Genomic DNA, 16,080 nt, shown 5'->3' with positions numbered 1-16,080 from the left:
CAAAATAGAGACAGACTCATATATAGAGAGCGAGAGCAGGCAGACAGGTCTGGTGGGGGAGGGTTTTGTGTGTGTGTGTGTGTGGGGGGGGGGGGGGGCGGTGTGCAGGGTTTGAGCAAAAAAGGAAAAAAACAGAGAATTCATGGATATGAGCAACAGTTTGGTGATTGCCAGGGAAGAGGAGGGAGGAAATGGATGGACGTGGAGGAGTACATAGAGGGGACAAATTGTGATGAGGGGAAAAAACAACAAATAAGCAGGCATCCATATAGTTAGCCAGCCATTTGGAAAGCTATTTTAACTATGATTTTTGGCAACGCTTGGTAAATGGAGGTGAAATAAATTTGAACAATGAAGATTGCTTAGAAAAGCGTCCTTCAAAGTGTATCTCCACAGGACACTGCTGGCATTTCAGATGAAACAATTTGATGTTCAGGTCTATAATATATCCTACTCCCTACCCACTGCAGCATGTTTAACATCCCTGGCTCCTATTTACTAATGATGGGAACACCCTCTTTCTAGTCACTGTGCCAACCAACAATGACCCCCTAGAGAACATTGCTGAGAATGTTTTCCTACCTTTTGTTCCTCGTGATTCACAACTACAATTTACTCCCTCTTTGAGAGTCATATGGCATATGATGGAGCCATGGCATTATACCCATACCCCCCAAATAGCAGGAATTACTAAGAACTTATTAAGAGCTACTAGTGGCCAAGCACACAAAATTCGTGCACAGGGGGGAGGGTGTCCCTCAGCCTGGCCCGCACCCTCTCCACTCTGGGACCCTTCAGGGATGTCTGACTGCTGGATCGGGCCTAAACCGGAAGTTAGACATCCCTCTCGCAATCCAGGACTGCTGGCTCCTAACTGCTCACCTGCCTGCCTGATCGCCCCTAATCACTCTGCCTGCTGACCTGCTTGCCCCAAATTGGCCCCCTGCCAACCTGATCGCCCCCAACTGCTCCCTACTGCTGGCCTGCTTGCCCCCAATTGCCCCCCAGCAAGAACTGATCACCCCCAACTGCCCTCCCCTCCTAGCCTGATCACCCCTAACCATCTCTGCCTCATCCTACCACCATGGCATTGTCAGGAAGGATGTCTAAAAGGTCTCCAGGTCTGATTAGCACATTACCCTTTTATTAGTCTAGAAGATAGAGGCCTGGTGCATGGGTAGGGGCCGGCTAGTGTGCCCTCAAGAGGCTCTCAGATCAGGGTTGGGGGGTCCCCTTATGGGGTTGGGCCGACCTGGATGAGGGTTGGCAGGCTGGCCATGCTGACCCCATCAGGGTGGGGGCCGCGACTGAGGGCCATGGCCAGCCTGGGAGAAGGGTTGAAGGCCATTTGCAGGCTGGCCACACACCCATCAAGGTAGGGGTTCCCACTGAGGGGCATGGCTGGCTTGGACGAGGGGCTGAGGGCGATTTGGGGGTGGTTTGCAGGCTGACCAAGCCCCCAGCTTTGTCCTGAGGTCTCACAGTCTAATTAGCATATTATTCTTTTATTAGTATCTACACTAATAAAAGAGAAAGATGCAAATTGACCATACCTCCACGACATCCACCAGCCAATCAGGAGTGAGTATCAAATTAACCCAACAAAGATGAAAGGTTAATTTGCATATGCAGGTGTTAAGCTGCCAGTGGTGGGGTGGTGCCAAACGGCCTGGGTCCCAGGGGCGGGCGTCAAGTCCGCAGCCTCCCGGGACTATCACCAGCCACAGGAGGCGAGAGTGGCCACGCCAAGCCATGCCCGCAGGCTCCCAGGACCATCACTGGCCCCTGGAGGTGAGGGCGGCCACGCAGCTTGACAGCAGACAGCAGGGCCTGCTTGGCCATAGCCATAATGACACACAAGCAGGCAAGCAGGACTGCAGGCAGCACCCAGCAGAGCCTGCTTGCCCGTCGCCAGGGCAACCCGGGAGCAGGCAAGCGCAGCTCCCAGGCAGCACACAACAGAGCCTGCTTGGCTGTCGCTGTGGCGACTCAGGGATAGGCAAGCACAGCCTGCAAGCAGCACACCCAGCATGGCCTGCTTGGCCATTGCCATGGTGACCTACAAGCAGGCAAGCGTGGCCCACAGACAGCGCCCAGCAGGGACTGTTTTCCCATAGGAGGCAGGCCCCACAGAGAGCATAGAACCATGGGGAGTGGGCCTAAGCCATCAGTAGGACATTCCTTGAGGACTCCCAGTTTGGAGAGAATGCAGGTCAGGCTGCACAAATTTTGTGCAATGGGCCTCTAGTAGATATTATATGACAAGTAGTATTACAACAAGCAAAGCTATCTACATTTATTTTTTTAAATATATATTTTTATTTATTTCAAATAGGAAAGGAGAGGTATAGAGGAAGAGAAACATCAATGAGCATCATTGATCAGCTGCCTCTACATGCCCCCTTTTGGGGATCAAGACCACAACCTGGGAATCAAACCAGTAATCTCCTGGTTCATAGGATGACACTCAACCACTGAGCCACACTGGCTGGGCGTTATCTACATTAGCATCCACTTACTTGTTTTAAGAATTTTAGAAAGCAGAGCTCCTTTTTAAATGCCTTCCCAAAATGTACAACACTACTTTAAAAAGGATCCTAGGATTGGGGAAAGAAATATAGAAATTGTAAAGTACCTATATGAGGATATCTAAGATTTACCCCTGCAAGTTAGGCAAAGATTATAGATGCAAGCATACTATTCTTAATAGAATTGAGGTGTTCAAAAAGGTTAAACATGTAAATGAAATTTCTTAGTGATAGTGGTTTTCAAACATTAGCTTGCACCAAAACTGCAGAAGCATTTGTTAAACACACAGATTACTGGATCCCTCCTCCAGGAATAATGTTAGCAGGTCAAGGATAGGGCCTGAGAATTTGAATCTCTAACAAGTTCCCAAGTGATATTGATGGTGTTGGTCCAGGGACCACACTTTGAAAAGCACAGCTTTACTACCCCCAAATACTCTATTTCCTTTAAAAAGTGACACATGACGTATGGAAGCATTGCAGTAATAAATATGAAGATTTAAAAACAATTTCCAAAGCTACTGCCAATAAGCTTTTCTTCTTTATTCTACTATCAGACTGAGAGATCACTATGCAAATAAGAACATAGAGAAAAATAGTTCTGGGCCTAACTTTTAAGTAAGCTAATCAGCAGTTATTTGCAACTGAAGCTGAGGGACCCTTACCTGATCAAGAATGTGACTGATAATATAGGAATTTGAACACTGATTAGATATTTTAAAATATTAAGAACTATTGAATTTTAGGTGTTATACTACAGGCCCGGTATAAGAAATTCATGCATGGGTAAGGTCCCTAGTCCTGGCCTGCAATCAGGGCCATCTTTCCTGGTTGCTCACAGCCATAGCCACCTCCTGCCACCACCCACCCCTGGTTCCCCATTTGCCATTGGATGGGAGGTCAGCTGTTGCTGCCTGCTCGCCAACCCCACCCCTGCCACGGGTGGCCATCAGATAATCAGAGACTGCCAGCCGGGGAAAGGAATCAAGAGGTGATCAGTGTGCCTCATAGTGATTGATCCAGTGGTTGTTCTGGTCATTCTGCCCTTAGGGTCAATTTGCATATTACCCTTTTATTTTATATGAGAGAGACCTGGTGCACGGGTGAGGGTCCGCTGGCCTGTCCTAAAGGGGGCCCCCTGGAATGGAGTTGGGATCCCCATTGAGGGGCAGCGATCCCTGCTGGGGGCAGGGCTGGCCTGGGCAAGGGGTTAGAGTGTCTGCAGGATAGCCACGTCCCCAATCGGGGTGGGGGTCTCACTGGGGGGGGGGCAGGGACAGCCTGGGCAAGGGGCCACCGGGGCTTTGCAGGCAGGCCACACCCCCGGCATTATCAGAAAGGATGTCTGGAATGATATCCAGAAGATGTCTGGTCTATCTGGTCTAATTAGCATATTACACTTTTATTAGTATAGATCATTTTTTCAACAGTTGAAATGATGTTTGGGCTTTGCTATTATATGGAGGAGGAGGTAAGAGAGAGGTGTTATAAATGAAAAAGAGTTAACCATGTGTTGATTAACCTGAAGCTGGATGATGTGTATATACATGGGGTAACATCATGCTAGTTCCTCTACTTTTGTTTATGTTTGTAATTTCCTTTAATACAAAGTTTTCAAAAACAATGTTAAAAATAATGTGGCTGATAACAGAATATAGGAGAAGTCAAAGGTTGTAGGTAGAGTTATAACAATCTAAGTAGGCAATTCCTTGAAATTTAGTCTTTTACTTTCACTTTGAGGGTTAAGTACACATTGTTAAAAATAACCATCATAATGGAAATTCATATGTATTACCAAAATATATCAGAGAAACAAAAAACAAAACTGAACAGAGTAATTACAGATTTTCCTAGCCAGCATCAAAATTGACTTCATATATTAATATATATAAGAATACATTTTATAAAGTGAGCTAAACTGAATTGAAGCCAAAGTTGCAAGTTTTAATGTCAGCTCTACAATGTTTTGCTCTATTAATTCTTGGAAGTGGAGGGAGGGCAGTTAGGGGTGACTTGTTCATGTGGCGATGGTGGCAGCGAAGCTCCAGGCCCAGCAGAGAGTGGACAGCAGGGTATGGCGGCTTCATTTACACAGCAACGGCAAAGCTCCTAGGCCCCGCAGACAGAGAGCAGACAGCAGGGTGTGGCAGTGAAGTAGCCTGGCCCACAGAGAGCAGAGAGCCATGGGGAATGGGCCTATGCTGTCAGTAGGACATGCCCTGACAGCTCCTGGATTAGAGAGGGTACAGGTCAGGCTAAGGGACCCCACCCCATGCACGAATTTCATGCACTGACCCTCTAATATATAATAAAAGGATCATATGCAAATAGACTGAATAGCAGAACAATCAACCAATCAAATCATAATATGCTAAATGATAATGCTAAGGCTGCTCAACCACTTGCTATGAAGTGCATTGATCACCAGGGGGTAGACAATTGACCAGTCGTTATGACATGCACTGACCACCAGGGGGCAGATGCTCCAACTGGTAGGTTAGCTTGCTGCTGGGGTCTGACCGATCGGGACTGAGTGAGATTGGCCAGACACGCCCTGGAGCCCTCCCATGGTCCCTTCCCAGCCGGATCATGCACCAGTGGGTTCCCTCAGCCGGGCCTGTGCCCTGTTGCAATCCAGGAGCCCTCGAAGGATTACGGAGAGCCGGTTTCAGCCCAACCCCACAGGCCACTCCCCTTGGGAGGGTACCAGACACAGGGCTCATGGCTGGTAAACACTGCTGTGACATTGGGTGAGAGCCCGCAGCAGGCACTGGGCTTGGGATGAACGGGAGCACCAGGTAGGAGCTGCAGGCGGTGTTGGACTGTGGGTTTCGGCCTGATCCCTGCAGGCCACCCAGAGGGACCCCACCCATGCATGAATTCATGCACCGGGCTTCTAGTACAGAGATTGACAAGTTCATTAGTCAACAGAGCCAAATATCAACAGTACAATTAAAATTTCTTTTGAGAGCCAAATTTTTTAAACTTCTTCTAACGCTACTTCTTCAAAATAGACTCGCCCAGGCCATGGTATTTTGTGGAAGAGCCACACTCAAGGGGCCAAAGAGCAGCATGTGGCTTGCAAGCTACAGTTTGCTGACCACAGCTCTAGTAATATATAAAAGGCTAATATGCAAAGTGTCCCCTCAGGAGTTCAACCCAGAGATCAGGAGTTCTATAGCTTGCTATGACATGTGCTAACCACCAGGGGGTGGTGCAGAGCAAAGGATGGCCCCTGCCAGCAGCAGACAGCCAGAGAAGGAAGGCCCTAGCTAGCAGCCAAAAGGCCCCAATTGGCCCTGATGGCCGGCCAGGAGTAGGGACCCTACCTGCGCATGAATTTTGTGCACCGGGCCTCTAGTGTGTATACACACACACACACACACACACACTCTGAGTGGCCAGATTATTATGACCTCTGAATGCATAATAATCTGGCCACTCTGTGTGTGTATGTGTATGTGCATGTGTATGTGTGTGTGTGTGTGTGTACATTAGAGGCCCGGTGCATGAATCCATGCATGGGTGGGGTCCAGTCAGCCTGGCCAGGGGGAGGGGACAAGGGCGGTTGGCTAGCCTGCTTGCTGGTCGAACTCCTGCATTGAGGTGACAATTTGCATATTGGCCTTTTATTATATAGGATATACTCTGAGTGGCCAGATTATTATGCATTCAGAGATCACAATAATCTGGCCACTCAGAGTGTGTGTGTGTGTGTGTATACACACACACACACACACATGCATATGTATATATGTATATATATATATTCAGAAAAAGTGTGACTAAATGTTTATATAAAACAATTCTGTCCCATGCCACACTATTAAACTCCATATACAAATATTTTTATACAGATCCATCTCTTTTAAAGGATTGTAAGATAACTCACAGGGAACTGTCCGTCACAGTTTTCATGTGGATGTCCATAGAAAGCCACAACAGCCAATTCTGCAGTAGCTCTTTCAGGTTCTCAAGAACACTACACTGAGGGAGCAAAACAAAAACTCATTTGTAAAAACATTCAGACACACCATAGTGTTGACAACTAACCATAAACCATAGACTTAAAAGTGAAAGGGACCACGAAGATGACTGCATCCAATTCAGAACACAATAGTTGCCACTCCAACCTGACAGATGAATGTAACTACAAGTTTATTTTGCTGTTTTCTCTACTGGACTGATTCCAGCTTATCAGCCCAGGAACAAACCCTTATTTCTCTAAATTACACTCAAATAACAGATAGTACATCATCAAATACAACATCACCCACCACTATGGTCTCTCCTCAGTTCCTTTGAGGTTGCTATAGTTTCTCACCCTTTTCACATTCTGTCTAGACCTACAATTTATTCCTTGTTGATGGTAATGAAATTTATCTTGTCTTCTGTGACTATGGAAAATAAAAACAATTCTAGTTTTTCTTTTCTAAGGCCTTTCCTTAATTTTTCAAGGACCTCACTGACATACAAAAATAAATTTGACAGAGTATGCTTGGGGCATCTATGAGAATAATTCATATTATCTATAAATTTGAAAGCAATCCATATCACCCCAAAACTAAACACAGGAAAGATTTTTTATTTTGTTAATCCTTACCTGAGGATATTTTCCCACTGATATTTAGAGTGGAAGGGAGGGAGGTGGAGAGAGAGAGAGAAAGAGAGAAAAACACCAATGTGAGAGAGATACATCCACTGGTGCCTCTAGCATGCCCCATGACTGGGACTGAGTTTGAACCTGCAATCCGGGTATGTGCCCTTGACGAGGAATTGAACCTATGACCATTTGGTGTGAGGGCAGATGCTCTTACCACTGAGCAACACCAGCCAGGGCCAGTAAAGCTTTCTTAAACATTCTTAATAAACAATGGACTAGATACTATCTGAACAACTCCAGTGATAGGGTGCTCACTGTTACTTCATATAAATAGTACAATTAATATTTTTTAGAATGTGAACAAAAAAGGGGGTATGTGTAAGTTCAGTGACTGAAGTAACTTTACATGGTGATCTGACCATAAATTCCTAACTGGGCAGGTCATGATGGACAGTCACATTCTAGGCATATAACTTCATTAGTAAGAGGTTTTAACCAGGCCTGACTGGTGTGGCTCGGTTGGTTGGGTGTCGTTCCATGCACTAAAAGTTGTGGGTTGGGCCGTAACCAGTTTGTCTCAGTGGATAGAGTGTCGGCCTGCAGACTGAAGGGTCCCAGGTTCGATTCCGGTCAAGGGCATGTACCTTGGTTGTGGGCACATCCCCAGGAGGGAGTGTGCAGGAGGCAGCTGAATCGATGGATGTTTCTCTCTCATTGATGTTTCTAATTCTCTAGCCCTCTCCCTGTCTCTCTGGGGGATATATATATATATATATATATATATATATATATATATATATATATATTATTTTATTTTTAAATGAAAAAAAAAAGTTGCTGGTTGGATTCCAAGTCAAGGTACAAGCCTGGGTTGTGGGCTGAATCCCCAGTAGGGGGCATGTAAGAGGTAGCAGAACAATGTTTCACTCTCAGGTTGATATCTCTCTCTCTCTCTCTCTCTCTCTCTCTCGCTCTCGCTCTCGCTCTCTCTCGCTCTCTCTCTGCTTCTCTAAATATCAATTAAAAATATTTTTTTAAAAAAGGTTTCTCAGCAAGTACTGTCCATTATTCTTTTTTTAAATTTTATTTTACTGTTTAAAGTATTACATATAATAGTACATATATCTCCTTTATGTCCATTATTCTTGTGTATTTCGGTCAACATCCCTTTGAAATGTCAGAAGTAATCTTTTCCAGACCACCTTCAAGGGAGCTCATAATCTTGTTAACTATCCTGAGGTCCAATCCTGTCTTGCTTTCTCCCATCCTATATAATAAAGAGGTAATATGCAAATTTACCCTAACACCCTCACACAAGATGGCTGCCCCCATTTGGTTAAAGATTGCCACCATAAGATGGCCAACAAGGGAGGGTAGTTGTGGGCAATCAGGCCAGCAGGGGAGAGTAGTTAGGGGTGAGCAGGTCTGTAGGGGAGGGCAGTGGGGGCAACCGGGCCATCAGGGGAGGGCAGTTGGGGGCAATTGGGCTAGCAGGGGAGGGCAGTTAGGCATCAATCAGGCTGGCAGGGGAATATTAGGGGTGTTCAGTTTGGCTGGCAGGCGAGTGGTTGGGAGTCAGCAGTCCTGGATTGTGAGATTTGGCCTAATCTGGCAGTTAAGACATCCCCCGAGGGGTAGATTGGAAAGGGTGCAGGCTGGGCTGAGGGACACCCCCACACTAGTTAGTGCATGAATTTTGTGCATCGGGCCTCTAGTTTTCATATAACCTTCCTTAAGTTTCCCCCTTAATTCCAACGAATAAAAGAAACAACAAAACTATTATTCTCTGTAGCATTTGAGATCTTGCTTCTCGGCATGTCATTAGTTTTGCTCAAATAAACTTTGACAAAAATTCTCTACAAGTTTGAAACTTTCAATAAGAAATTAACACCTTAAAAAAAAGAAATTGACACCTTACTTTCAGGTATGAATGAAAGCCCCTTTAGTAGTAATCTATAATTTCTTGTACTCTATAGTACTCTGTGCTTCTTTGGCCCTTTCACTGACCCCTTCCTTCCCAGATCTTTCAACCGCAGTTTCCAGAACCTCTATTCCGTGGTAATCTAAACCTACAGCCTCAAAATATGCTTCCTCTGTCTTCTTACTCTCACCAGATCTTGGCTCTCCCTCTTCTCCCAGTCTGGGTACTGTTTCCTCTAAATACATTTCCCTATTCTACTTCAACACTTGGAAGTAACACTGCCCCAGCTCCTCACTGCTAATATGGGAGCAGAATGTAAACACCTTATTTTAGAAGGTAAATATAAAATCAGAAATAAATATTCCTTTTCAAAGGGAGCTTTAAAAAGATATAAAGAAAACAGATGAGCCCCTGGTAATGGGCAAGGAGACACCTTATTGGTGGTGCTGCTCTTATATTAATCAGAGACAAAGCAGATGTACAGTCCTTAGTTCATCCTAGCTTGAGGCCTGTTTCGGTGGCCAGAGCTGATTCATGCCTGAGGCACATAAAAAAAAAATAAGAAAACAAATGGATGTTCTATTTAATCAGGTACCACAGGGGGAAAAAACTGCCTAGCTTTCAAATATTTGCAAATGTTTGTTGAGCTACAGAACCTCATTAGCAGAGTATTAGCTGAATTTGTTAGGCTAAGATCAAAGACCCTATTTCAGATTGCACTTTGCTACTGTCAGTTTTTCTCATGAATTTGACTATTCTTTGGTTTTTGGAACACAAAGCAAAAACTTTCTATCTTCAACACAATTTCCAAACTATTACTCCACCTTTCTTACATAAAAAACATCTTTCTCTTTTGTTGTATACTACCTTTACTTTTTATTTTTCTCTATCTCTCCTACCTACCTCCTGGAAACTCATCTACATTCATTGAGAACCTTAGCACCCTCTGCCTCAAGTCCTTCCATCAATACCTCAGTTATGTCAGTGTCCATGAAGATGGTCAACCTAATACTTCAGCTTCACAGTTCCTTGACCTCAAACCAAATAATTTTCACCTTCATTTTACCTTAGTTACCTATTCAGAGCCACACATTAAGTTGTACCTGAACTGAACCACCACCAACATCTATTATTCTTTCGTTGTTATGACCTCCTATTCTTCTAGTTTTCTCACAACAACTCCTACTTGTTGCTCTTTAACTTCAGATACATTCAATCCCTTGATTCTTCCTTTTTAATGTCACTTTTCAGTCTTTTTAGCCTTCTTTTAGCCTCACCTTCCTATTTAGAGTAGACCACATGGTCAATAATTCACAATTCTCTTTCACTCCATTTCACCAGCAAAATCCTAATTGATTCAACCCCATCACTTACTTTACTCCTACATCTAAGCTAAAGAAAAACACACAACTATACCGATTGGAACCACTGCAAATTTATGGTCTCCAACTTCATCTGGGCCCCAAATGAAGCACAATAATCCTTTTATTTATCTCCAATCAGCTCTGTCTCTTATTTTTATCAGTAGCTGTTCTAGGTACGTAATATCCTTCTGATAATATCCTTCTGAACCCCCATAATCATTTCTATCCTCTATAACGCACATCTTATTTTGAGAAATTTAACATTTCTAGTCACAAAGTATTTCAATTTCCTGTCCTTTCTTCCAGCTGTGTGTGTGTGTGTGTGTGTGTGTGTGTGTGTGTGTGTGTGTGTGTGTGTACTAGAAGCCTGATGCATAAAATTCATGCATGGGGGTGTCCCTCAGCCCAGCCTGCACCCTCTCAAATCTAGAACCTCTCTCAAAATCCAGGAATGTTGGCTCCCAACCGCTTGCCTGTCTGCCTGCATGATTGCACCTAACCACTTCTGCCTGCCAGCCTGATCGATGTCTAACTGGTCTCCTGCCAACCCGATTGCCCCTAACTGCCCTCCCCTGCTGGCCTGGTCAACCCTAACTGCCCTTCCTTGCCAGCCTGGTCACCCCTAACTGCCCTCCCCTGCAGGCCTGGTCTCCCCCAACTGCCCTCCCTTTAGGCCTGGTCCCTCTCAACTGTCCTCCCTTACTGGCCTGATTGCCCACAACTGCCCTTCCCTGCTGGCCATCTTTTGGTGGCCATCTTGTGTCCACATGGGGGTGGTCATCTTGTGTGCTGGAGTGACAGTCAATTTGCATATTAACTCTTAAAAAAAAAAATATATATATATATATATATATATATATCCATCCTATATATATATCCTTGACCTAGCCTTAGAGAATAAGTGGTACATGCCAATTCTCAACATCCATTCAAGCAAATCCCTTTATATAGTCTTAAACCAGTATCTTCATGTTTCTTCTGAAACCCTGCATTATCAATTATGTCCCATCCTTCCTCTATTTTCCACCTCTCCTTTTTGTAACTGGTTCCTTCTATTCTAACTATAAACATGCTCAGGTTTATCTCATTCTGGAGACAAAAAACAAAAAGAAAAAAAAAATCCACAATCTTCCTTTGATTCAAAGTCCTACTATAGCTATCTTTCTATCTCTTCTTTTCAGCTAAACTTTTGGAAACATAGTCTATACTTACTGTCTTATCTTCACTTCTCATTGACTCCTCAAGTTCTATAGTCTGGCTTCCACCACACTCCAATGAAACTGTTCACAAAGATAGCTAAAACCTCTGAATTATCACCCCCCCACCCCAATTTTTGGCCCTTATCTTTCTGGACCTTCCTGGGATAGTGGCAATATTATTACTTCATTCCTTGATATCCTGTATTATTCATTTACTTGGCATTATTGTTTTCCGGATTCTTTTCATACTTTTTACAAATTAAATTTACTTGAGTAACATTGGTTAATAACATTATATTTTAATACTTCTTGAAAAGGTTCCCTCATAGACTTGCCTTTTAGTTGAGAATTAAGTAAGTATTCCCGAATTCTGTCCTTAACCCACTATCTATTTCCCTTTCTCAATCCCTTCCTTTCCTCATCTCCCACTCTCAAATACAAATATATCCCTCATCTAAAAAAATGGTTCAACATAATATTTATAGATAAATAGTTCTCTAGACTGGTGGAATAAGAGAAGAAATAAATAATTACCAAATTAGAAAATCAGAAGAGAATCACAAAAAGCTATAAAATGAAGTTCTTGAAAATACAATAGCTGGAAGTGGTGTGTATTGGTCTAGTAGTAAATTATAAATAATAGAAATAAATTTCAAATCCACATTAATGTGATAGGTAATTAATAAAATGCCATTTGATTATAACGAACTCTAGGATAAGATATTTTTCCTATAAGTGTGGCCAACAGTAGGTGAATTAAATTGAAGAAAAGTTATAAAAGAAATATTATTTATGTTGTCACTCTTCTGGAATAGGAATAATCATTCTATAAGAAAGTAGCTCTCAAACTCAGGTAGAACTCCTGGAAGCCACAGCAGTCTTTTTGGAGACCCCAAAATAGTAACACAAGTAATAATACAAGGTTGGAACAATTATTAGCAGAAAACGACTATATTATAAATATATAGTATGAGTGTCACAGAGAGTTTTGTTTTCTTTGGTCATTACTGTTTTCCCAGTGTCAAAAAGGGTGTCTAGCACATAGTGGATGCTCAATAAATAATGGTGAAATGAATAAGTGTATTTACAAAAATATTGACCACAATAATCAAACTAAATATATACTTAAGTATTTCCCAATTGGTTTTTATTAATACTTATTTGCAACCTGTTAATTCACTTCGTTATCTGCTACAAGAGGAAAGAGTTTAAGAACTATATGCAAACAAAATCTTAAAAACATAAAATTATGCATTAACTTTTATTTCAGAAATGTAGAACCTCAAGTCCAGGTTCAACAAAATCCTGTTAGAAAACCATTACCATAATGTGGGTTTGGAATCGTACCACTGGCTGTAGGATAATATTCCCTACTCAATCTAGTCAAGATAGTATTTAGTGTTTTCCTTTTACCTTGAAATAAATGGTTGATGTAAAAAAGAGCTGTGCCAGACGATCAAATATAAATGGCTTCACCTCTAGGAATTAAAAAAAAAAAAGTATTTAGAATCCTTTTCATTAATATTACATTGAATAAAATATTATTCTAAGTTTTCATAATACATACCAGAGAAGCTGCTAAAAGGAAACCAGCTCACAAGTTGAAGGAACTGTGATCGACAACAGAAGCCATCCCAGAGAGGAAGGCTCTTATACAGGAATGCTTCACAGGAATAAAAGCCCTCCTGTAACACAAGTTGATAATAACTCTTAAAACTCTTCAGTCTTAAGTGCTCTCTAAGCAATCAGCTTATTCTGTGATATACATATTTTACCCTTAGATTAATTTTGTCATCAATATAATTAAAAGCCAAATTTCCCCATAAAAAGGATCAGATGATGAATTTTTGGGTATATTGCCATCTTTATCAACAGAGTTTTCAAATGCCACAAACTTCATCAATTGGAAAGAAGCTAGAAAGTTACAGAATATCTTTAAAAACAAGTAAAATTTTATTATTTTGAAGTGCATGCAGCCACTTAAACAGTCAAAACGTATACAAGGCTGGAATTTCATTAGATATGACAGAGCAAATCCAAACTCTAGGCAGCTCCATCTAGGCTGTTTAGGTTTCCACCAAGATGAGTAGCCAAGGCTTTCCTTTTTTCCTTTGTCACCTTGAGCCTTAAATAGTGGTATACAACAGCCCTGCCAGTGCGGCTCAGTGGCTGAGCATTAAACCACAAACCAGGAGGTCACGGTTAAATTCCTGGTCAAGGCACATGACCAGGTCATGGGCTCAATCCTCAATAAGTGGTGTGCAGGAGCAACCAATCAATGATTCTCTCTCATTGATGTTTCTATCTCTCCCTTCCTCTTTCTGAAGTCAATAAAAACATATTTAAAAAAAAAAAACCACATAGAAGTGTGCACCAGAACTCCATTCTCGACCTTCTTTAATAGCATGAATTCTCTGAACAATCTCATCCATAATATAGCTAAAACTATCACCTATGCCATGAGCAGTCCTAATCTGTACCTCTATCCCAAATCTCATTCCCGAGCTCTAGATTTCTTATTTAACTGTCTACTATTTATGACCTCTTACCTGTCCCACATGCATCTTTAAAACCAAATGTACCTTTCCTTCAAAGCCTGCTTCTCCTATACTCTCTTTCTCCCTGAATGCCATCATCATGCTTTCAAGCAGGAACCTAAAAAGTCAACCTAAATGTATGCCTTTATTTTCACCAATATTCACATCCAATTTCCAATTCCATTGTTTCACATCAAATCCTTAAGATGTATTCAGAGGAGAAACCAAGATGGTGGCATAAGATAAACACCTATACGGCAGCCTCGCACAACAATTTTAAAACTGCAAATGGAAGATAGAGTGGGCATTGTCCAGAACCACTGGAAAGCTGGCTGAGTGGAAATTCTACAACTAAGAAGGAAAGAGAAAAGAACACTTGAGATTCAGGAGCTGTGGAGGTGCAGAGACCCTTGCACATGGAAAAGGTGGGCAGCTTAATACGTGGCTGGCTTACTCGCAGCGGCGCTTGGAGACTCGCGGCAGCTGCGCCCAGAGACTCCAGAGAGGGCAGGCAGCAAATGCGTGGCTAGCTTTCTAGTTTAGGAGGAAAATAAAACCTCCCAACTACACTGAAATCCAGCTCCAGTCAGGGAGAAACTGGACTGTCCGGCAGCAGGAGAAACTTGAGAGCAGCCTACTCTCAGAGGTGCATGCAGCCATTGCCATGGGACACAGGGAACAGGAACCTGAGGCTGTCTGCTCCACCCTGAGACTCCACCCCATCCAGGCTAAGCACAGAAACCCTCCCAGCAATGACACTGCTGATCCTCCCAGCCATTTGGTTTGGAGATCAACTTCCCCCAGTGATACCAACAACAATCAAGGCTTAACTACAACAAGACTGCACACACAGCCCACAAAGGGCTACACCAAGAGTGTCCACCTCAGGTAACTGGGGAGTCTGAGCTACTGGGCCCTGCTAGGACACCTAGCGCACAAAGCCATTCCATCAACTCAGGGAAGCAGCCAAAATGCGGAGACAAAGAGGCAGGCGATAATTGAAGGAAATGGAGGAAAGCAAAAGACTGGATATAGAGTTCAAAACCACAGTTATAAGGTATTTCAAGAATTTCTTAGAAAAGGCCGATAAATTTGATGAGACTCTTGAGGACATGAAAAAGGATCAACTCGAAATTAAACATACACTGACTGAAATAAAAAATATAATACAGAATCCTAAAAGCAGACTAGAAGATCATAAGGATCAAGTCAAAAATTTGGAACACCAAGAAGCAAAAACCACTCCTACAGAAAAGCAAAAAGAAAAAAGAATCCAAAAAGTTGAAGATAGTGTAAGGAGCCTCTGGCACAACTTCAAGCATACCAACATCAGAATTATGGGGTACTCCAGAAGAAGAGAGAGAGCAAAATACTGAAAACCTATTTGAAGAAATAGTGATCAAAAACTTCCCCCACCTGGTGAAAGAAATAGACTTACAAGTCCAGGAAGCACACAGAACCCCAAACAAGAGGAATCCAAAGAGGATCACACCAAGACACATCATAATTAAAATTCCAAGAGCAAAAGACAAAGAGAGAATATTAAAAGCAGCAAAAGAAAAACAGTTAGTTACCTATAAGGGAGCACCCATACAATTGTCAGCTGATTTCTCAACAGAAACTATGAAGGCCAGATGGGAATGGCAAGAAATATTCAAAGTGATGAATAGCAAGAAACTACAACCAAGATTATTCTACCTAGCAAAGCTATCATTCAGAATTGAAGGTCAGATAAAGAGCTTCACAGATAAGAAAAAGCTAAAGTTCACCATAGCCAAACCAGAATTATATGAAATGCTGAAAGGTACTTCTTAAGAAGAGGAAGAAGAAAAAGATAAAGATAAAAATTATGAACAACAAATACATATTTATCAACAAGTGAATCTAAAACCAAGGGAATAAAAAATTTGATGAACAATATTAACTTG

At 42.5% G+C, this 16,080-nt stretch overlaps 1 protein-coding gene across 3 annotated transcripts in view; it reads right to left on the bottom strand.

The window, feature by feature from the left end:
* The window catches only part of CENPI (centromere protein I), a 68,996-nt gene that overhangs the window by 14,668 nt on the left and 38,248 nt on the right, over window positions 1-16,080 (bottom strand). For all 3 annotated transcript variants that reach the window (XM_084869558.1, XM_084869557.1, XM_084869559.1), the window contains exons 13-15: window positions 13,183-13,300; window positions 13,029-13,093; window positions 6,421-6,515 (exon numbers count right to left, since the gene is read on the bottom strand). In XM_084869558.1, the coding sequence (XP_084725684.1) occupies window positions 6,421-6,515; window positions 13,029-13,093; window positions 13,183-13,300 (278 nt within the window). The remainder of the gene's footprint in view (window positions 1-6,420; window positions 6,516-13,028; window positions 13,094-13,182; window positions 13,301-16,080) is intronic.

Source organism: Pipistrellus hanaki (genome assembly GCF_964339955.1).
Source record: "Pipistrellus hanaki genome assembly, chromosome: X".
In the NCBI taxonomy this organism is placed as follows: domain Eukaryota; kingdom Metazoa; phylum Chordata; class Mammalia; order Chiroptera; family Vespertilionidae; genus Pipistrellus; species Pipistrellus hanaki.
This window is presented reverse-complemented; position numbering and strand designations above follow the sequence as displayed.